Here is a 23079-nt window from a genome sequence, read left to right on the forward strand (position 1 = left end):
CTTATCTCATAAAAGATATCACTCAGTTTGGTCTCTTTCAGTTTTCTTCTGCGTCTCCCTTTTTTTGTTCAGTGTCACTTTCGCGTTTATATGAAATGCGAATAGCCCCACGATATATAAAACGATTGCAATGCAATGAGAGATGGCCGTTTATTGAACTCATGAAGCTCGATTTCCGTCATCACAACTCACTGTGAAGAGAACGATGAAAAACTTATTGAAATAAACGCATGCATTTTGCTAATCTTCCTGCCATTTCGACCATCATATTTTTTTCACCATTGTGCGCGCTCGCCTTTTGCAACGACAACATTTTAATGTTATCGCTCTATTTAATTTAACTCGCAAATGATTTGTGCATATGTACACACACACACAGTATTCGAAGCCGTTGCCACTAAAAAGAACAAGAATGAAAACAAATTACGAAGCAATTTACAGATCGTTGCATAGAGATCTCTCTCTCTCTTTCTCTCTCCTCGAGAACCAAAGGAGAAAAACGAGGATGAAACAGAAAGGAAAAAAAAGAAGAGACAAGCACGTCTGAATGATGTTTTTTTTCTGCTTCAACTTTGCTTGGGCCATTCTTTTGTATACAGGAGCCCACTCACACTTGATGCATCGTCATTTCGAATTTTATTTAGTTTATGCCATTATTATGATGGAAGCAAAATCATGAATATCAAAATGAAAGCGAACGAACACAAAAAGAATGGTGAACAGAAGATAAAAAAAAATGTTGAACAAGAAAAGTGAAGATGAGTGAGTCTTGGAAAAGAATGATTGTATATTGAGCGGTGCTGGTCGCTTAGAATATGCTTCACACCAAATAACAACAATAGCAACAACAACAACCGCAAAAACTGATACACACATTATATAACTGACAAACCCACAGCAGAAAACCAATGTGCATATTAAAATGGCGCGCAGACATAAACATATATTCACCGAAAGAAAAAAAAACAACAACAGATAACTTTATAATGCGGCTCACACACCGAACACACAATAATGTCGAATGAGAGATGGAGAGAGAGAGAAAGCACAACGAAGAAAATCCCCAAAAAACGTTCAGAGATGGAGAATGAGAGGGAGAGTGGGAAGAACGATCCGAAAATGATTTATAATTTTATTAGTATTTTAATTAAAGATATGACTTATGTCGACAATTAAATTGTATAAATTTGCATATGTTATTTGTTTGTCTCTGTCTATCTTTTTCTCCCTTTTTGGTTGTCATCATCTAAACTCTCATTGTGAGGATTGCTTTGACGGTTTGGTGCAGCGTATCGCGCCACCGAGAGACACTTTTTACACCATTTTCAATTGAAGCGTGTCGCGTTCAAGTTCAAGTTGGTTGGCGTGTCAACATTTTTAAACAAATAAATCTTCTCCGGTGTAATAGGTTTGTGCGCCACACACTTTTTCCACACTCGCAAAATTTGCCTACGCTCGGGTGTTTTTTTTGTTTTTGCTTTCGTAAGCGTCTCGAGACGTGTGACGAGACTTTCATTTTGTTCAATGAACGAACAAAAACATACAACAGACGAAATATCTGATATGTGAAAATATTTATTATCTTATCTTTTACGTTTAACAAATGGAATTGCCACGGCTACCGTGAAATCACCACGATTCATAATGAAATACGTTTGTATGAAGGCATCATATATGTAATTGCAAAAACTCAAACTGGCGTTAAATTATGGAAATCAAATTACGATTTTTGTCGATGCAGAAAATTTAATGCACCTTCTCGGACGAAATCAAGCTTCATTGTTTCGATGTACGATTCTATCGCTTTTATTTCGATCGTTCAATGTACTTGGCTATTTAATGGGATAAAATTCAGTATCGAATATTTATTTGAAATGGAGACATGGATATAACATATGGAAATATTCACGAATGGTTTTAAATTGCTTCAAAAAAAAAAAAAAGAGTGAGAAATGAATAAATTTTAATAAAAAAATATTTTTCATCGTTCTTTCATCATGAATTCCAACTCATTAGCGATTCGACGATTTTATGCATTAATTGACAGACAAAATGATAAATTGATTTTGTTAGCGTGAAAACAACGTTGTTTTTCGTTCAGTCACGATTTATTCATTTAAAAAAATGTTTTCATTAAAAGAAAGTTTTTCTTTCGTTCGTTTTTTTAATATATTGATGTTCATATTTAATTTATAATCATTCATTAAGATTTGAATTATGAATTCCCTCTGTGCGATATAGCACATTTTGCAGAAGAAATGAATGTGAAAATCTTAGACAATGAAAGAAATTCGGAAAAACTGAAAGTAAATCTATTGATTTCACAATCAAGATATTTTTTATAACTAATAATCATAGTTTTCTGGTGAAAATACACTATTGCAATTAAATGTAATATCAGATCCATTGAAATTGTTTTGCAGGAACGGAAGCACATTCGAATTAGACATCGACAAAGATAAGTGCGGCTTCGCTTTTGGGTTCATTCATATTTTTGTGAGAAAAAAGACAAATCGAATTATGTCAGACCTCAAAACATAGAAGTCAGAGTCCAATGTAAATAAACCATAAATTATACCGGATTTTTAATAATTTCTTTTCTGTTACAGGAATATTTAAAAAAACGGATCCCATTCACAACAAAAATGGTATATTGGTAATAGTGATAAAAGTCAAAGAAAAAACCAATAATGAGTGCAAATGTAAAAAAAAAATCCAGCGGAACTGAAACGGTCTTGGAGAAAAGCAGTAAATCATTATGACGATGGATTGGTGAATGGTCTACACCACATGAATGATTGTTACGTTTTCAAGCGAGAGAAATTATTTTTTTTTCTTCTCCGCTTGAAAGCCCCGATTCATACCAAAAATATACCGAATAAGTAAAAACGCAATTCCGCGGTGAAATTAGGACCTATAGTCTAATTCACGAGCAATTTATGTGGCGTTGAGATAAAAAAAAAAACTATGAACAATCCAACGATAAGTAAGTTGTATATTCTGTGGCAAATGTTGACTTTAGATGTTGAATGGTTTCGTTTGTAATCGATACCACTGTCACGTACGATAATATTGTTGTTCTTTGTGGAATGTACGGTTTTTATTTTCGTTTATTTTTCAATTTGAACAATTTTCGAAAAATTACCCTCGACTCCGCGATTTATGTTGATCCGATTGAAAGCGATTGTTTTGAGCATTTTTCCGTCAAATTTACTAGATGACTTTCGGCACATTTTCTCTTCTTCTGACTTATTTGATGTCATTGTGCATGGTTATGTGTGTGTGCTACTGTGTGCGTGCGTGATACTGAGTATGTTTTTGTCCAAACTGTGCGTACGATTCTTGACATTAATTTATGAGATCGACGGCGGCAATTTTTAGGTTTTCATTCGAATTGTCGCACTATTTCCACATAATTTTTGAGTGTGAGTGTGTGTGGAAATTCAATGGAAAGTGAGCACGCAATGTGATACGCGAAAAAACTAAAACAAGCGACAAAAGGAGAAAATGCTGTATGTATAGTCATAAAATCAATTTTACGACACGAAAGGCAAAGGAGAAAGAGAAAGCAAAACAGGGGCCAAATGGTTGAATAGCTCGCGACCCGATATATGTCAATGTGCGTAATAAATACATTATATTCCATGCTCGCACACACATATCACTTTTACGTTTTACGAAAATTTATTCGATGTTTTGGTTTTCGTTGATTCTTTGGATGCGTCGCCGTTGTTGTTGTTATTATTGTTGTATCGTCTCACGGTGTGGTTATTATATTGCATCTAAAAGTATCCCCATCGTTGCTGCCAATGTGGAATGCATGTGCACGAGTAAATTGTAAATTTTCCGGTGATTCTTCCGGAAAATTTATGTGAATTGATAATGAATACACACACACATGAGTATATTTTTGGTCGTTTGGTTTTGTTTATGTGATCACGCGCACGCATTCGGCTCAGTATTTTTGGTTAGATCGTTTTTGCCTTTTTTCTGTCACGCTCCATTCAAATATTTGGAATGTTGATTTTTCGCTTTCTCTCTCTCCCTCACTCTCTCTCTCTCTCATTCACTTTTCCTGTATGGCTAAGATCGTCTTGTGTTTTCGGGAAAACAAAAAATTTCTTTTCACTTTAAAGAGGATAGATAAAACAAGCATAAGGAAAACAACGGTCGAACGACCGAAACCGCCAACACATAATTTATGATATGTGCCGTTCGTTAGTAAATTTTCAAATTGTTATTTTATAGATAGTTATTTGGTGCCGATTTAAAATTCGAATAGACTGCAGTGGCTGGCAAGCAAGAGGAGGCGCTGTGCGTGTACATTTTCCCATTCCACAATACATTTTCAGCTTTCACATTCAATTAACATGTCGTTAAAATTAGTGGTAAGAGCAAATTTTATGACTATGCACGCGACAAAACACTCACAGTCCGCATTGTGTACGTGTGAAATCACTACATTCCATCCATCGAATAAATCTTCGATTCTCTCACTCGGCTTTTTTTTCTTTTTATTCTCTCTTTTTTGATACATTTCAACAATACAGTTGAAAAGTTCAGAAATCCAAACCAAATAAATTGATGAAAAAAAAAAAACGATCGGAAACTAATTCGGAACGAAATTTTCCAAATTGAAAATGAGAAAAATAGAAGCACACGCAAAAAACGCACAATTTTTCGAAAAGAAATATCAAACGAAAGAACAATTTTGAATTCCAAATGAAATGAAAAATTAATTACGGGATACTTCAATCAAACAATTTTTTAGACATATTTTGACTTGAATGGCATTCAAAAAATATTCGATTTGAATGCTCATTATAATTCTATGTCTAATGAGCATCCGGAATGGAGGAAATTTCCGTTGAAAATATATTGATAAAAATGGAAAAACTGACTTCGATTGCCATGTGACTTCAAACGCATGTGCATATTTAATGTGAAGAGAAGAAAAACTGTACAAAGAGTCTGTCGGTGACCGAAGACGCTCATGTCCTCAAAACTGAGGAATGTACAAACATTGCATCACTTCATCAACGAATAATTTCGTTTGAGCGCAAATGAGCGTTGCTAATTATAAATAGAAAAATGAGGAGTTTTTGATCAACTTTTTTTTAATCCATCTCTGATTTTCAAGTGTGCATATTTTTTCTCTTCTATCGAGGTGTGCATCAATTGATTTTCTTTATGTTGTGTGAAATTATGTGCAAATAAGTGAATGAGAAAAAAAGGAAAACGAGAGAAAGAGATAGAGATGAGTTGATTAGAATGTAAAATCAAGAATGTATAAAATGAACTTTGGAATTCAGTATGACTTTATCAAGTTGTACAAAACAAAAAACCCAACAACAACAAGAATAAAACGGTGATTTGTGCATTACACAGTCGGTATTATTGTCATTGAATTGGTTGTTATTGTTTCGGCTGATTCAATTATGCAGCAACAGCAGTCGCAGCAGCAGCAACCAGATCGTTTAAAGCCAAATCCAAGTGTGAACGCGCAAGAGCGCAGAAAATATAACAACATAAAATAAGAAATCGTTAAAAGGAAAAGAAGACCTCAATCGCGAATAACAATAGAGTAAAAATAATCGCAATCAAGCGATCGGCAGCTTGGCGGACACATAATAAAAATAAATGTGTATGCGAAGATGTCATGTGCCCGCAGCACAAACCCAACTAACAAACGAGAACCGAGAATGCCATGAGAGAATATCTTGTCGCACGATGTCTCTTTCTCTCAATCTCGATGCCGATGGCGATGATGCGTACGCACATTTTACACACAACAGTACCGCTTTCTCAGTCCCAATGTTGTCGGCCCCTGAACACAAGAACAAAAAATTGTGGCTTATCGATAAAGATTTCATGTTCGAATCAGTTTTTTTTTTCATTGTCTTATTCACATGCACACACACATTCGATATACGTTTGAGCTTACTTTTTTTCCATATATTTTAAATGCAAACAAGCCTCAACATCCTTGAAAAGCGGTATGTCACTTCCTCTTCTCCTTCTCTCAATTGTATTCTGCACGGGCACTGTGCGCTTTCGCACCATCAAACTCATTTGTGTTGTCGAATGGTCTTCGAAGACATCTTTTAGTAGCAAATTTATGGATATTGTTTTACTAACTGATTTTGCACGCCGAACACTCGCTTTTTTTTAGTCGCTGTTTATGAGTGTCTTCGTTTTTCTCGTTTTCACTGTCTGTCTGTCTCCCTCATTCTCTCTATCTCGGGGCTCAATTTCATCGTTCAACATCGTTCGGGGCGAGAATCTCATTTGTGATCACAATTTCGGTGCGTTATCGATGATTTTCGGTTGTTGTACACAACTCGAAACTACACAATAATGTGGTGTGAATAATGGCATGCATTTGTATGCAAAAGGTGTACACACATTTCGGATGTGAATTCGCGAATGGATAAAGACTGTTTACATTTCTTTTTTGTGTCTCTGTTTTCGTCTCTCACATTTAAGTTCATATCAATTGGCCTGCAGTGAGTAATACATCGAGAAATATGCAAATGCTTACCGTCTTATTGCTACTCAACGCACTGTACACACTCTGTATGAGCGATAGCATACAAGATTCTCGTCTTAAAACGATTTGGACTTCTTAATGTAATCCACAGAGGAAAAAGATAGATTTTTTTCCCTTCCTGATTGTGTGAGCGGCTGGTTGAGTTTGTGTTTGTCGGCAAATCACTTTACAAGCCAAAATGAACATACAATAAAAAAAACGCGATTCCACTTTGGAATCCAATCGAACCAATCCACCGAACAATTGATACATGTTTATCCTGGCTTTATAGTTTGTTTCGTTTTTTTTTTGCTTGTTTCTGTCTTTAGAATGGAACTGACAACAACCGATAAAAACAAACATCGAAGCGCGACATGAACAAATACTCATCGCCATTCGCTTTTTGATGGAGAAACAAAAAAAAGGGAGAAGCACCGAGTCGAGAAAAGAAGCGTAATCGAAAAACAATAAATGGCATTTAATGAGTCATAAAATTCATCTTGTTCACACGACACGATCCTTATCACGCAAATCTCAACTCTTGCTTTTTTTGTAGTCGGAAAGACTCAGTTTTACATCACAAAGCACCAACGAAAAAGATCTAAACCAATGTAAAGCAATTTTTTTCTTCTGGTTGGAAAGAGAGCGCTCAATATGAGAGGTAAGATATAGCGGTGGTACAAAATTAGGCAAAAAATACAAAAAAAAACTCACTACTTTTGGCTCATTCTTCTGGTATCTCAAAAATCAAAGCCAATATAATCGATGAAACACATATTTACACAAAAATTGAGAGAGCGACAAAGAGAAAAAAAAAGAATATGAACACTTACGGCCAATGCATTCGTGAAATGTAAAATGAATTTGGTAGAAAAGGAGATCGGCCGAAAGAGACAGATACGGACACAGAGAGAGAACAAATGCGTTGACTGCGTGTGAGTATTGAAGAAGAACACAGAAAGAGAGGGAGATAGTGAGAGCTAATACAGTCGATGAAGTATGAATACGAATAAAAACTTTGTGCCATTTTCGCGATTCGAACATGCAGGATCACTCAAATTCGATCTCGTTATCTCAGCGTTGTGTTTGCTTCCCCATTTTTTTTTGTGTTATTTGTTTATTTTGTGTATGTGTTTTTGTTCAGTTTGCGACGGTATTTTGTGTGAATCACAAATAGCGATATATACATATATTCCAGTAAGTGATTTACTAGCACCATGCATTCGCATATGAACTTTTTATTATGTTTTGTTTGTATCAGCCACTTTGCAATAAGACCAAAGGGAGCAAGAGAACCAATTCACCAACAAATTCACATGCTGAAATTCACTTCTCAAGCCGAATCAAATTCAGATGCAGACATAGAACAAAAACACTCTGTCTAAAATCTCTAAACGAATGAGAACATGTTGTGCGCGTTAATACAAAACATTTCGGTTGGTGGTTTTTCTTCTTTTTTTCTCGTGTTTTTTGTTTTGCTTTTCAGAAACAAAATCCAACTAAATCATGTTGACTTTTGCCAATCTTTTAAACAAAACTTCAGCCGAAAATATGTACGAGATCGTGATATACCTCGATCGTTTTTATTTCTGTTGGTTTTTCATTTCTTTTTGAATTTAAGAACTCTCACATAAGCCAGCTAAAAACTCTCGCGCACAAAATATCGCTCGCATTTTTTGACAATTCCTCTTTGGCCACCAATTCGTTTGCAGAACTGTATCATCGTCACTTTTGCAACTGATGTGTCTACTGTTGCTTCTGTTGTCCTTTTTTTTGGCTGTTTTTGTCCAGAGGAATTTATTCTCGCGACGTTATATCGCAAATGTATTCAGGGCGATAAAAGAGACAACCTCCTATCGAATGTGCACAATTGATTTTTGGCTAATCGACCACGACAACTTTTACCCATTTACATATCATTTGCGAACGATGTAAATTAATACACCAATTTTATCGATTATCAATTACTGTTTTACCTTTTTAATCCCTTGTTGATTTTTATTTGAATTTAGTTTTTTTTTTATTCAATAGAAGTTTAACTATAGTTTTTTCGACAGCTCTTTAGAAGAAATAAAAATTCCAAAAAATGGATTTGAAAACAAGTGCGAAAAATGGTAGCATCGTGTTCATCGTGGAGCCAAATTTCCTTTTGATAAAGTGCCTACAATGCCGTCGAATATTCAGTAAAATACAACGAAAATGACTTGTTTATGTCTTAAAATCCTTTTTATCTGCTTAATTACTGGTGAACAAAGCGCCGAAAAACACATAAATAAAGCTGTACACAAGAGGAAAAAAAACCCCACCTCGGTGTAACTTTATAAGTAAGTGCAAAACAACCGAGAGTAAAAAACACATACAAGTAAATTGAAAAGACTTAAAGCAAGTATAAAGTCGGTCGGTGTGACAAGAAAATCATAGGAACACCCAAATGAAAGGCGGTTTGTTATGTTCATTATCTTTTGAACTTTGTGTAGTTGAAAAATCCTCAGTCAATCTCTTTTGAATCCTCTAAATTATCCATCTCTTGTCGCAATACCCGAGTTATTCTTTAGTTTTACGATGAAGTTTTTTTTTTCTTTCTTCTCGACTTTTGCTGCTCTCCTTTGCGCTTTCCCTTAAATCATTTAACGCAAGCAATTTCACAAAATGAAACATTCAAATTATTAGATGAAAAAGAGCCGTGAACATGTTGTATGATGTCTGAATTTTAAAGAGCCGCTTTATTTGTTTGCGCCATTCTTGTTTGTCATAAAGTGCGGTCGCGATTTTCTTTCTTTTTGTTGTTGTTGTTCGAAGCACATTTCTTTTTATGATGTGTCACGGTGACGATGAATTTTTCGCTTGGATTTTTCGTTTGGTTTTTTTGTTTTGTTTCTTCGGTGAGAATGAGAGTGAAAATTATCAGAAATGTGTTGTTATTGTTGGTAAACAACATTTGGAGCATTTATTCAAGTGCAGCAGATATCGACCACACGAGAAATATTTGAATATACCAGAGAGAGAGAGAGAGAGCGAGAAGGAAAGGGAGAGAAAAATTGAAGAAAAAAAATGTGTGCTTGAATTGTTTATTTGGTTGGCCGACACATGATCATGTGTCATGTAAGTCATTATTTATTAGGTTAGTGCAACAATGGCATCGCCGTTAGCATCATCACCATCAAATGACATACACTTTTTTCCTCTAAAAACTGTGTGTGTTTGTTGCTTTTTTTTCTGTCATTCACGCATGAATTGCAATGCATTTTCACTGCTCGAGACGCTACGAAAGTGTGTTGAGCATGGTGCATACGCTCAAGGATCTCAACTCAATGAATGAGTTTTTTTCTCGACAATATACGTAGAAACACCGTGAGGATAGAGAGAGTGCAAGAAAGAAAGTACTGTAATCACCGTTCAACAAATGCCTAATTTAAATGATTCAGTTGAAAGTGTCGCACGTAGTGTCAGTACATTAATCATTTAAAATTAGAATCATCTCTTTGTCGACTGAAAACGATGACGACTACGGAATTTTTGCATTCGAAAACGAATGCATCTTTCATTATAGTTTTTATTTGTTGTCGTTGTTTTTCTTCTTCGTTTAAAAGAAAAAAAAAATCGTTCGGCTTTGCTTCAAATGACACTGTTAGTATGCTGTTTGGTGATTACGTTTCCTCTTTTCGGGGACTGTGAAAAATTTGCGCGACTGATTTACATACGCATATATTAGTGCACTGAGACGTGTGATGCATTTTATGGCGCACTTGATACTTTGGCTAATTTGATAGGTATGCACTTTACTGTCATACTGCCAAAGTAGTGTGTTTTACATTTTATTTGATTTGATTCCTCGTTGTGTTACATGTAATGAGTTTGATTTTTGTCGAGAGCCGAACCGATTTTTTTTTTGTTGTGAAAACTGCTAAATGGAACCGTGTGCATTTTTGATATGAGAGTACTGCTCTATCCCTTTCCTTAATTGTTTTTCTTTTTTTTTTTATGTGCGATTTTATTCGCCTGATAAATGTAAAAATTATGATTTTCTGCGCTCGATATTTTTATTCGCTGGCATCGTTTGAAAATGTTCTTCTATATCTTTTCGCTTGTTGTCTTGTGCGATGTCAATTAGCGAGACAGCTCCGACATCGTTTGAATTGTACGTAGGAATTAAACATTTTCAAAATGTAAATAAATTGTTTAATTGGTTGTTGGTGTTTTTAAAATGATTATTACATGTTTCATGTTCATTTTCGGCCACTTATTCACTCGGCGCGCTCTCTCTCTCTCTCTTTTATTCTCCTTGTCGGTGTGTTTTTTTATATTAAAATTTATTTGAATGTGCCGCGAGCGCACATCACGGTGTCGCCAATAGCTCTCTTAGTTAATGCTTTAATATCAGCGGGGCTCACCTCTTTCTTTCTTTCACGATCTGACATTGATATGCCTTTCAACTCGAACAATTTATTTATCTTATGATTAATTATGAAAGATGCGTTTATTAGATTGTAGTTGTTATGTGTGTGCGGCAGCTCATCATCACGGTGAAATAAAAAAAAACACCGTCGAAAGAGAGAGAGTGAGTTAAAAATCAACACAACAACGACAAAACTCTTTGCGGTACATGTTGATAAGTTGTTTTCTTTCTGGTTATATTAGTGTTTTGTGATGTCTGTTCTTGAGTTATTAGCATTTAATTACGAAAATGTTCCCACTGTTTTGCGGGCACGAACAGAAGATGTGCGACAAGTGCGCGTCTCGATTTGAATCATGCACACATTCGCTACCACAGATTCATAATTGATTTTCATGGTTACACCGTGTGCGCTACAAATGACAGCATCATTTTAAAACACATTAACAATTTATTATTGTTTTAATAATGTAATTGCAATTACTGTGACATCCTCAATTCAATAAAAGTTTGTCATTTGCGACCGTCTTGTTTTTTTGTTGTTGTTTCGCTCTTTTGGTTGCTTTACAAATTACTTCTATGCTAAAATGAAATGAATCAATTAATTCAAGTGGCTTCATTCATTGTGTCATATGAAAAGAATTCCTTTACCTATAAATTAGTGTTTTATTTATTTGCATCGTTTTTCATAGGCACACACGCATATGGTTTTTCTCACATAATCGACAAATTACGAAAAGTCTTTGTTTCATTGCATTCAATTTAAAAAGATTTTAAATTTTGTCCTCAATTCAAAGAACGAATTTTGAATGAAGTCATTACTATTTGAGAAAAACACACACACACCCATCCAAGATGTTTTCCACTTTTAAATACAACCACACAATCCCATCAAAAACTACTCATTCAATTCTCAATTTTTCATGGAGTCTTTATGTGTCAAATTTTAATTTATGTGGCCATTCATTGATTGGATCTTGCGATCTCGGCAGCCACTTCAATTGATGACAAAAACAATAAAAGTATGTCGTAAAAATGTAGACATGTTTTGTCACAATTTTTTTTTCTCTCTCTTTTTCGATTGATTCTCAAAAACTAACGAGAAAGGAATATGAACTCATCAAAATCAACAGATAAACGCCAAATGGATGAACCACAAATTGTAATAAATTTAATGGGTTTTATGTTGTGTACCATTTGATTTTTATTGGTGCTACTTGAAGGTTTTTTTTCTTCTTCTTTCATTTGATGAGTATTTATCGAATAAATAATAAATGAGCGAAAAAGAGAAACAGAGCGAATTGGTGTGTCGATAATGAAGGAATAAAAATGTGTCACCATCAAATCTTCGTTTTATAAAATGGTAATGTAAAATGCAAAGTAACGATTTAAAGTCAAATAGTGATTTTCTAAGTTCGAACATGATCACCACGCCACACATCCACATCAAAATGCACAACCATTTAAATGGGTACTTTTATTTATGTGTATACAATATACTCGAAACCGTTATTTAATTTTTATATTTATTTGATTTTATTTATTTATTTATTCTCTTGGCTGTTGTCATCGTGTTTTTCTCTAATTTTAGTTGTATTTTCAAACCATAAAATAGTCATTGCTTATTTTTATTGCATACAGCATAAACATTGAAGCAAACGAGTGTGCATTGCTCGTGTCGGTCGGTTCGAATGATTGAGACAAGAGGGATGTCGTCAAGGAATGAGACTGAACCGCGCTGTCACCAATGTGTAGGAATTAAGTTAAGGAAAAACGGCGAAAAGGTGTCCTTTGAGAATCTCTTTACACTTCACCTTTTTGGTATTGAGTTGATTGAATAAGTAAGAGAGAACCGTTTTTTTTTTTCGGAACTATACACAATGCACATACACGTACACATTCGTTCGACATTCAATTCACTTTATTTCATTTTGGGTTCTTTTTATACGTTCGTTCTTTTTAACTCCGCATCAATAAAACTTGTTTACGAACTGTTGGCAAGTTGTGCGCACACACACAACGCTTATTGTCACAATATTAAAATGTTTCTACTGTAAAATGCACATTGCACATATCTATTTAATCTATTTTTGATATCAAGACTCCTGTACATTTCTGCTTTTGGTGTGTAAGCACACTGATGAACGAACGAACAAACGACAAAAAAAGGCAAACAAATATGTTTAAAAAGCAACAACAACTATAATGAATAAATAGCGCATTGCTGCGCTTGGTAAGAGCACATGCATCAACGTGTTGCGAACATAAATTTTCAATTTTGTCATTTTCGATACCCTTTTCATAGCAGAGAATATATATATATATACGTGAAAAGAGAAACAAAGCACAAAAGTGCACACACCAACGGATAAAATATAAAACAAAATGTATTTTAAATTTGTCATTAGGTTTGTATGTTTTTATTTTTGTTTTTGTTTTTTTCCTTCGAATCCCAAATGAAGACATTAAAACAATCGAAAGAGATAAGAGGCTGCTGCTACTGCTGCAGTTGCCTTTTTATTCTCTAGGAATTTTTCTTTTAATTGTTATGGTTTTCTTTCTATTTTATTTTTGTTTATTGTTAAATCAAAAGGAAGCTTCGTTCGGAAGGCAACCGATTCAATATGTATGTGTAATGAGTTGAAAAAAAAATACCACCCCATCGATACCATTTAAAATTGTTTTGTAAGAGATTGCAGTATTTAACTATTTCAACAATTAAAATAAAGGTTTTCATCGGATGATAAAGAAAGCAAACTGTATTGGCCAACCCAATGTTGAATATAAAAAAATATTGAAATTTCCATGAAAATGAAAAGAGCAAAGAATTTCGTCGACGTCACCGAGACAGAGATAACAGTAAAGAAAGGAAGAAAATATGCCCAAATTAGACGTTAGTTCTATGGAAAGAACAATACACATACACCACATTTTAAAGTAGAATGTGACGCTTCCTTTTATGCGTCTCGCACATACGGCACACACATTTGTTCGATTTTGTGAAAAGAGAACGAAAAAAACTGGGCTCACATCAGAATGATAAAGAGGAAAAGAGAAAGCAATTCTCAACCACATGGGCTATAAAGATGTCAAAAATTGTTTTTAAACAAAATATTTATTGCGGCCGGCGTTGCGAATGGAATGTGTATCGTTTAATTTCTCCTTTCGTCGTTGTTGAATTGTCTGAAAAGTTTGTGGTTGCAAGCTGTGTACAAACACACGCCATTGCCAGCTCTTTTACTTTTCATCGTTTCCTACGGTTGAACGACAAAACTTTGCGCTTACGCTACATGGTATTATGCATTTGATGAATTTGATGAAATTTAAATATATATATATAAAAATGTATGTAGCATTGTTGGTTGTTTTGTGAATTGCATTTTCTTTCATTGTAAATTCGCCCATATTTGTATGCGAAAAATGCTTTTGGGCTTGCTTTTGTACTCTCTTTCATTCATTCTTGATCAGGTCATTAGCATTGACGATTGTCATTTATGTGTTTTATGGGCAAAAAAGACGTAAAGTTGTTGAAAAAAAAATGCCAACAATTTGATACAGTTCATTGAAAATTCATTTGCTTACTTCGGCATTTCAAAGTTGATTTCGAACATTTCAAGAATTTTCGTGATCTACAAATTTTCATCAACTCATTTAGTTGTTTATTCGCTCGGTAGGTCGGTCGGTCTTTTTGCGCTCACAACTTTCGAATTAAGTATTTATGCGCCATTTGTTTAAGTTTATGTTCTGATTTTCTTTGTTTGTTCAAAGAATGAACGAAACGGAAAAATGAAATAAAATATAATTGAACTTACCTTTACTATCCTTATTGCTAAAATTTAATGCTCGCGAAAAATGTTCATCGACCACCGTAGCCGTATCACCTGAATAATGTGTGAATACAACACACGATGCTGATAAGTATTGAGCACGCGTTGGTGTACCCGAACCGTCTAGATGCAGATCTTTCGATGTGTGCGGTGAATCTGGACCTGATGAACACGAACTATCATTATGTACACCTGAATTCGTTCCTGAAACGACAACACAGACACACACATATAAGTTAGGCATATCGCATTTGAAGAGAACAAAAAAAATAAATAATAAATAAAGAGAAAAAATATCGATCTGTTCACGACATCACCAACGCACGTGTCAACAAGTTTACACATTCTACAGTGAGGAAGTCGGATATAGAACAAAAAAAGGCAACAACAACTTAGACGAACGAAAAAAAAAACTGAAAATTAAATGAGACATGAAATGGTCAAACATATTATAAACACACACAAACACAATACATTCTTGAAAAAATTGTTTGCTGACAGTCATTTAAAATATTTTACGCTCTCAAATTTCCATTTTGATTTAGCGAATTGTTTATGACTTGTTTTTCTTTAATGACTTTCGTTTTTTTTCTCTCTCGTCTTGTCGCCGTCGCAATCTTAACTTCTAGGTGAAATTTGCACAGTGAAAAGTGTGTATGTGATTTTGATAAAGTAATTTTAATGTGAGTATATGCGTGTCGGTTGTCATCGCAATCGTTGTCGGCGGCGGCGATGATGGTGGTGCTGGTAGCTATGAGTTTATCCCAAAGTATGAATGTGTGTGCGTGTGGGTCCGATTTCGACATTTTTTCATCTTTAGTTGTTGCTTTCATTTTTTTTTTCTCTCTCTCGTTCGAATTCGGTATGTCTTGAATCTCGTTTTGCTATTTTCATGGAATGCAAATCATGAGACAGGCATTCAATGTATGAAGCCAGGCATCTCATTTGTTTTATTTTTATTGCCCATCGAATGTGATAGAGGTGCCTCTTGGGTCTCCCTATTTCATTCGCACACTCTCATTCTTGTCTCTTCGACTCACTTACATGTGATACATTCAAGATATTATATACCTACTTGAATACCCATCTAATTCTCTACATTTTACTCCCAGTTGAAAAAAAGTGAGACGAAAAGAAAACGTCAACGATTTGATTAGAAAACAATTTATCAGCTAATTTGCTCGCCGATGACACTTCAGCGTGATCTGAATATGCTGATTTTGTGATATTTTTCCCAAACGAAAAAAAAACATAATTTATTCGTTTTTCCGCTCAATTTGAACAACTCAAAAATAAAGCTAATTTGTGGCATTCAGGACGTGATTTTTAAATGATTTTTGATGGCATGTCCTTGGCGAGAGATGAAAATAAATGTAACGAAGAAAAATAAAAAAATTCCATAACCGATCACTCTCAAACGAATATCACTCTCTTTGCATGATGCTTTTTTTTTGGCTCGCCAACTATTTTCGTCAATTCGTTCATGTCTATTTCTTTGTTTCAATTGAAAGAAACAGAAATTTGGTATGTGTCAAGCAATTTCGAATGAGAATGCGATGGGCCATTGAGTGAGCGTTCCGTACGATGTTGAAATTGTAAGCAATATTCAGCGTTTATGTATCGATGCAATAAACGGTGCGCACGATTTGCACGAGAGAGAGAGAGCGCAACATTTTACAACGTCTAAGAATTGAATGGCACTAAAATAGTGCATTTTAACAGGAATTTTCAAATGTTGTGGCTCCTTTGAATTGTGATAATTTGGCTATTAACGAAAACATAGACAGACAGAGAGCAAAAGAGAGAAGGAGACATGCAATTGAAGTGTGATCGAGAAATCACCCGATGTGCAAAGAAAACATTTAAAAATAGGTGTAACAAAATGTCAATGAATTTGCAATTTTGTATTGAGATGTGTTTTTTTTCCTATTTGATTCGGTAAAAGATCAAATAACATCAGTTCAAATTTTGTTGATTTTCCAAAAACGATTTTGACCCAATAGTTGATCTAATTCTGAATTTAAAAACGAAAAAAATTGAATAGTCACCGAAAATTTTCGACTGTGACCTCCAAATATTCACGTACACCCAAAAACAAACAAAACAATTGTTAAACTATATCATAAATGGAAAATCTCCAGATGGTTTCATATCTCATTTACATTTCTGCATTACATTGTCATTCATTATGTAATTGTCAAAACATTTATTGTGTAAATATTGAGTTCGTAACACACAAACCGTGTAAATATTCATTCGCAATTTTCGGCACATCATCTGTGAGCTAAACAAGCTCTGTCAATATAAAACACGATGGAAAAAAAACAAAAAAAAAACGGTTAAACAAAAATAGTAAATGCGTAAAAAGAAGAAAAAAGACGCCAGCCAAATGTTCATGTTCGTAATTCAGAACGGCGAATGAAATTGAAATAAAACAGCAATTGGAACAGAAATATTGTATATTTTCCAACCTGATGATGAACTTTAAAAAGAAATATATAATGTTATGTCAATCAAACTTGCTTCAAAATGAATGTTTAATTCGATTTGTTGATGACACACTACATTAAATGGACAATGAAGCTTCGAGATGTGCAACGCTTTTTTTTCTTCTTCGTCGTGCGTATAAATATAGAACATACGAGAGACAGAGAGAGACAGGAACGAAGAAAGACTCAGAAAGAATTTAAAACGAAAAAAAACTGCAATCGGAAACTATGGCAACACACATAGTGGAAAAAATTTATATATTTAAAACAATCGAAAACCTTCATGAGTTATTGTTTTATTTGAATGGCAAATATATTTCACAGTTGCAAAAGTTTTTCCATTTCATTTCCCTTCTTTTGAACAACAATCCGCAACAATCGAGAATACGAACAAAAAAAAAATACATTTTAATGTTTATGTTGTTTGTTGTTGTTGTCGATTTAATGTTGTCGTTGTCGCTTTTTTGCGCGTGATACCACTTTATGTTTTTGCGTGTGTATGCATTTTGAATTGCAGCACTTCCAGATATCGGTTAAGCCAAGGAATAGTTGTTGACGATGCCAAAAACTAGCACCACATGCACCTGTCTACTAAAATCGTTGAACATTTATTATTCGATTTCGTTTGTTGATCGTTGTCGCCTTTTTTTATATTTCTTATTCAATTTCATTTTCAACTAGATGAATGTGAGAAAGGCACAACACACAAACACACACACACAATCCGACTGAATAACAACATGCCTCATGCACAATAAAATATCGATAAATGTCAAAATTAATGTGTTGCTAATATATGTGATGAAATTCTTAATGAAATGGCAATTAATTGTATGATTGTATTTTGTGTGAATCATAAATATAAACTACTCGGATCTTTGTCATTAGAGTTGACGACAGTGATGATGAAACAAAAAAAAAAGAAAGAAATGTGAATATGTTACACTTACCGTCGTTATCACTTTGCCTAGTTACACTACTTAAATCCTCTTCTTTGGCTATCGATCGATGCAACGAACCTAACGGTATGGTTGGTATTGTCGTTGAACCGCCGGTTTGTGTAGCATTTAATGCTACCGATTGTGGTAAAATTGGGCTACATGGTGAATGGGAACTAACGGATGCACTAGATGATGTGAGCGGCACTCCTGATGTCGAATACAAATCTTGGTTGAACTGCAAAATACAGATGATAAAGAAGAAACAAACAAAAATAAATAAAACCAACTTGAATTTGAAAAAAGAAAAACTATAATTGAAATACGGTAAAATTGAAAAATTGCTGACATAAAACAAAAACGAAGAAGAAATATAACCGAATCTACATGTTGTAGTCATAAATTAAGTAATCATTTGAATTTCTGTTGAAATTTCAAATATTTCGGAAAGAAATGAGATAGTGTTATGCGCAAACAAGCAGCCGCCACACATTCAAATTGTAAAATTTCACAGTCGGTTGAAGTTGTGCGGTGCTCCTTTTGTTTTCGTACATCGTTTTTTGTTACTTTTTGTATTATTTCTTTTTATTCGCCACATATAATTACATTTCGATTGTTTGGCTTGCGACTCTTCTAAATGATCGCTTCACTTTCAACCGAACGAGAGTGAGAATGAAACACAAAAATTGACTTAAACCGACTGAGAGCGGTGATTTTCTTTTGATTTTTTTTTCTTCGGTGAAATGATGCATTTTGTCTATTCGCACAAACCGACCAAAGTGAACGAAATAGAAGAAGAAAAAAACAGAATGAAAATGCTATGGCAAAGCGACCAAATTCAGGCAATTCGATAAAATATTGCATTGTACGCGTACAGCTCTATTTTTGGTTGATGCCTTGCGTGATAGTATAAATAAAAGTGTACACGTTGTAAATAAATTGTTCTCAATTTAAATTAGCATCGAAATAATATCTAAGAATAGAGCGTGCGCGTACGTATATTGTACAAAGTCTTCTCAATCTCTGTGCAATTTTTTTGTGTGCATTTCAATTAAATGAAAACAATTTTCTCATTGAAAATGCATCGTAAGAACTATGTAAGTGCTGTGTTCATGTTCACTCTCATCGCCGAGCAGAGTGCAAAAAAAGAGAGACTGAAATGGAAAGGGAGAGAAGAAGAAGATAGGTCAGTAGATTCCATGCTGTCTGACCGGACTTTGCATAATCCAAAAATGGGCAAACGCCATTCATGCAACAAATCGCAACACATTCGAATTAAACATCATTAGAAGTGCGCAAAAATTCTATAAATTTTTTCCCCCACAAAGAACCAAGCACATTTTAATTACAATTGGCCGATAGATCGATTACAATGCATAACTGAAATGCTTTCGATACGATGTTGAGTGCACACTTTTCGCTTGTGTGTCAAAAATGTACGAGCTGTCAAACTTGATGTTCATCAAATTATATATTGAAAAGTGTGAAAAGTTTGTTGCTATTTCGATCAAAATAGCTATGAACGGTTAATGTCCCGTTTTCCGTGCAAATTAAGTTTGCAAAAAAAAAAATACAATGTGTGATAGAAACGGTGATTGAAAACAGGCATGCAGTTGATAATTACCAATTTTGGGTTCCAATGAACATATTTCATACATAATTCATTTGACCAGCTCATGGATTAATAAAAATGTAAATGTTTCTTCGCGGTTTGCAGGCTGAAAAACAACAACAAAAAAAAACTGCCAAGCAAATTGGTTTGCGTTCATCTGTGCATTCAATTAACTTCAATAAGCATTAACACATCATTAGATGCAACACGTTCAGCGGATTCGGCATGAAACAACGAAACAAAAAAAACCAGCCGCTCTTGCACATCGAATATGGACTTTTACCATTTTGCTTGTGTTCGTTGAAACAGGAGATTTACTGTATATGTGTGTGTTCTTCTATTTGTTTGATGCAATTTGCACATGCTTCTCTGTGTTATTCGAATTCATTTCACTTTTTTTTGTGCAATGTTTTTGCACCCAACTATTGACTACCCATTTTTTTCTATATCCACTCTCTGTATCTCCCGCTTCATTCAGCCAGCGTGATGGTAAATGTGTGAAGTAGTAGTTTAGTAACAAAGTACGAGACGCGTCAAAATCATTTAAATGCATTCCTAATATCGCCTCATCCGCAACAACAAAGGCAAATAAAATGCCAAGCTACAATTTTTTAAGCGAGAGCATTTGAAAAATGCTAACCATTTTTGACAGAGCCGTATACCAAATTTTCGTTGTGTTAGTGGACTTGTGTAGTTGTAGCCCCAATGAACCGCCACAAATCCGACACAACCGACTAGATCACCGTCGTTAACAATAACTGAAATCGGTGTAGCAAATAGAAAAAAACGCATCCAAAAGAAGAGAGAGGAAAAAAATATGAAAAAGATGGAGTTCGTGAATTGCGAATACATTTTATCCGAGTGAAACGATGCCACACATCCAAATAGACAATGTATGTACATATTTTCAAATGATGATGGACTTTGTGTGAAAGATAAAGAAAAAAAATTAACGACTACGTGTATGGTTTGGTTTATAATTGTTTTCGATTAAAACGGGAAAAATGTGGCTAAAAGAGGGAAAATGTACAACCAATATCCAAATGTATAGCAATAAATTTAGAAAAAAAACTTTGTACACAACAAGTGGATCTCGCCAAAATATTCACGCTGTTGTGAGATGCTTCACTTATTATGTCGTACAATTTCTTTTGCTGGCTAGACAAAAGAAAATAAGTTGTTTTGAAAAATGTTTTCAATTTGATGTTGTGATAGTTGTTCAAAGTATGACATTTGTCACCTAATATCACATTTTATTCAAATTTTGCGCCACTAAAAATGAATGAAAAAATTGATGCCAAAGATGTTTCCGATTTTCAGGCAAAACTGATGGATAAACACCTAAATTCATATCCAAACAAATACGACTCTACATACACTCAATTGACCTTCATTCGATTTCATGTACACACAAGTGTTTTTCTGATGAAATGTCTCGATAGAATTTCGCATCAAAATATATTCACATTTCACATATCGAGTGAATTATTTATGATATTTTGATGTGGCAAGAAACTTTGGTTAGAGAGCACGGAATGAACGATAAAATTCATGAACAAATCCGAATGCATAAACCTCAACCATATTTTCAAATGAAGCTTTGAATATATCGGGTGTAAAATTAATTTCCAAAAACATTGGGAGTAAGAGAGTAATTAAAACCAACCGATCCATAAAGAACCGATGATAAACTTTCGAAAAGATAATGTGTGTGTTTGGCAAAATCTCAAAAAGCCACAACTTGAAGAAAATATGCATCATATGAACGTAGCAATATTCAAGGAATTTTAATATACTGCATTTCCACTTGAGCTACAGAGCTTCCATCTTTAAAACACTTTCCATAGAGAGAGAGAGATAGAGAGAGAGAGAGAGAGAGAGAGAGAGAAATAAATAGAATAAGAGAGAAAGGAAACCAATATTCCCACCGATGAATTTTGAAAATGTTCGCCAAATGGCGACCAAAATGAATGAGTGAGTGCATTGCGATCGCAAACCAAGCGACATCGTGATTGCATTTTATACGGAAGCATATACAAACTTCCGTCTTCAAAGCTAATTTTTGAAACGAATTTCCATCGTAACTATTTCGAATCCATTGTGCGCCGCACACACAATGGAAGTGTAAATAATTTTCTAAATTAATTGTCGACTTTTGCTGTATGGTGATGATGTCTTACTTTCCAACCAAAAACAGCCGACATCTCATAATGAAACTTGAACATAGCCAAACCCAAAAATACTCATTGAACTATTCAAATATTATTTGAAATTTCATGCATACACAAATAATTTCAAGAATTTTGCATTTATATGTATGTCTATTTGGGAAGACCATATCAACAATCAACACAGCAACACACATTCATGCGCATGCAGTCAATTATCCATAAGAATTTCTTTGACTCTGCTGCATTTTGAATAATTTTCGATTTGCAAACAATACGGACAAGGAGAGTCAAGAGTAAAAGTAAACTTCCAAACACAAGATAGCCAAAGAAGAACATTTCTAAGCACTTTCATTTGCTTTTTGAATATCTCGTGGCTGTAAAATTAAATTCTTGATGAAGCGCATATTATTGGTTATTTTTTTATTATCATTATCATCAATCAATATGTGTGTATCAATTTGAAATTAAAATACCATCTCTGTGGATTTTCTTGGCCAAGTATTTCATATTTGTTATAAACCGAAATCTTAACCAAAATGTTATTGCTTGTTAGTTTAGGATTGGTATTTTGTGTGTAGGCACTATTATATTACATCCAAAAAAATGTTCGTCGAATGAATGTTATCGAAAAGACCAAGAATATGAGATTTGCTTCTTTTTGGTATACCATTCATCCAATTAAATTTCGTATAAAATGTTCTATGTTGTAAATGTGCAAGTTTGAAAATGCCTTCAATTTTAAAATGTTCAATGAGTGGTTTTCACTCAACTATTTCCCATGGCACCAAGATGTAGTGTAAGTTTATTACTTTTGATTAGAGTCATCGAATATTCGTAAAATATGATCTATATATACATCGTCGGTAATTTTCTATCAATTTTCCATTCAATAAACATTGCCAGTTCATTTATCAATTAAAACTTATTAAATTCTCTCCTGGAAAATCAATTGAACGACACATACTCAAGATCTATGCCTACAATTGGGTATGTTTGTAAGTTTACAGTGAATTTATATGTGTTGTAACTTCTTTTGAAGTGTTTTACCGTAATTGTCGTTGGCTGTTCAGGATATCAATAACGGGTTTAAATTAAATTGCTCACATAACACAAACTAATC

General features: G+C 34.2%; 1 protein-coding gene across 3 annotated transcripts in view; it reads right to left on the minus strand.

Annotated features, from left to right (window-relative positions):
- The window catches only part of LOC116352475 (protein vestigial), a 51666-nt gene that overhangs the window by 16928 nt on the left and 11659 nt on the right, over positions 1-23079 (minus strand). For all 3 annotated transcript variants that reach the window (XM_031785108.1, XM_031785107.1, XM_031785109.1), the window contains exons 3-4: positions 18189-18414; positions 14735-14953 (exon numbers count right to left, since the gene is read on the minus strand). In XM_031785108.1, the coding sequence (XP_031640968.1) occupies positions 14735-14953; positions 18189-18414 (445 nt within the window). The remainder of the gene's footprint in view (positions 1-14734; positions 14954-18188; positions 18415-23079) is intronic.

The sequence above is a fragment of the Contarinia nasturtii genome, unplaced genomic scaffold (genome assembly GCF_009176525.2).
Source record: "Contarinia nasturtii isolate CC-2019 unplaced genomic scaffold, AAFC_CNas_1.1 Cnas_scaffold_187, whole genome shotgun sequence".
Lineage (NCBI taxonomy): Eukaryota > Metazoa > Arthropoda > Insecta > Diptera > Cecidomyiidae > Contarinia > Contarinia nasturtii.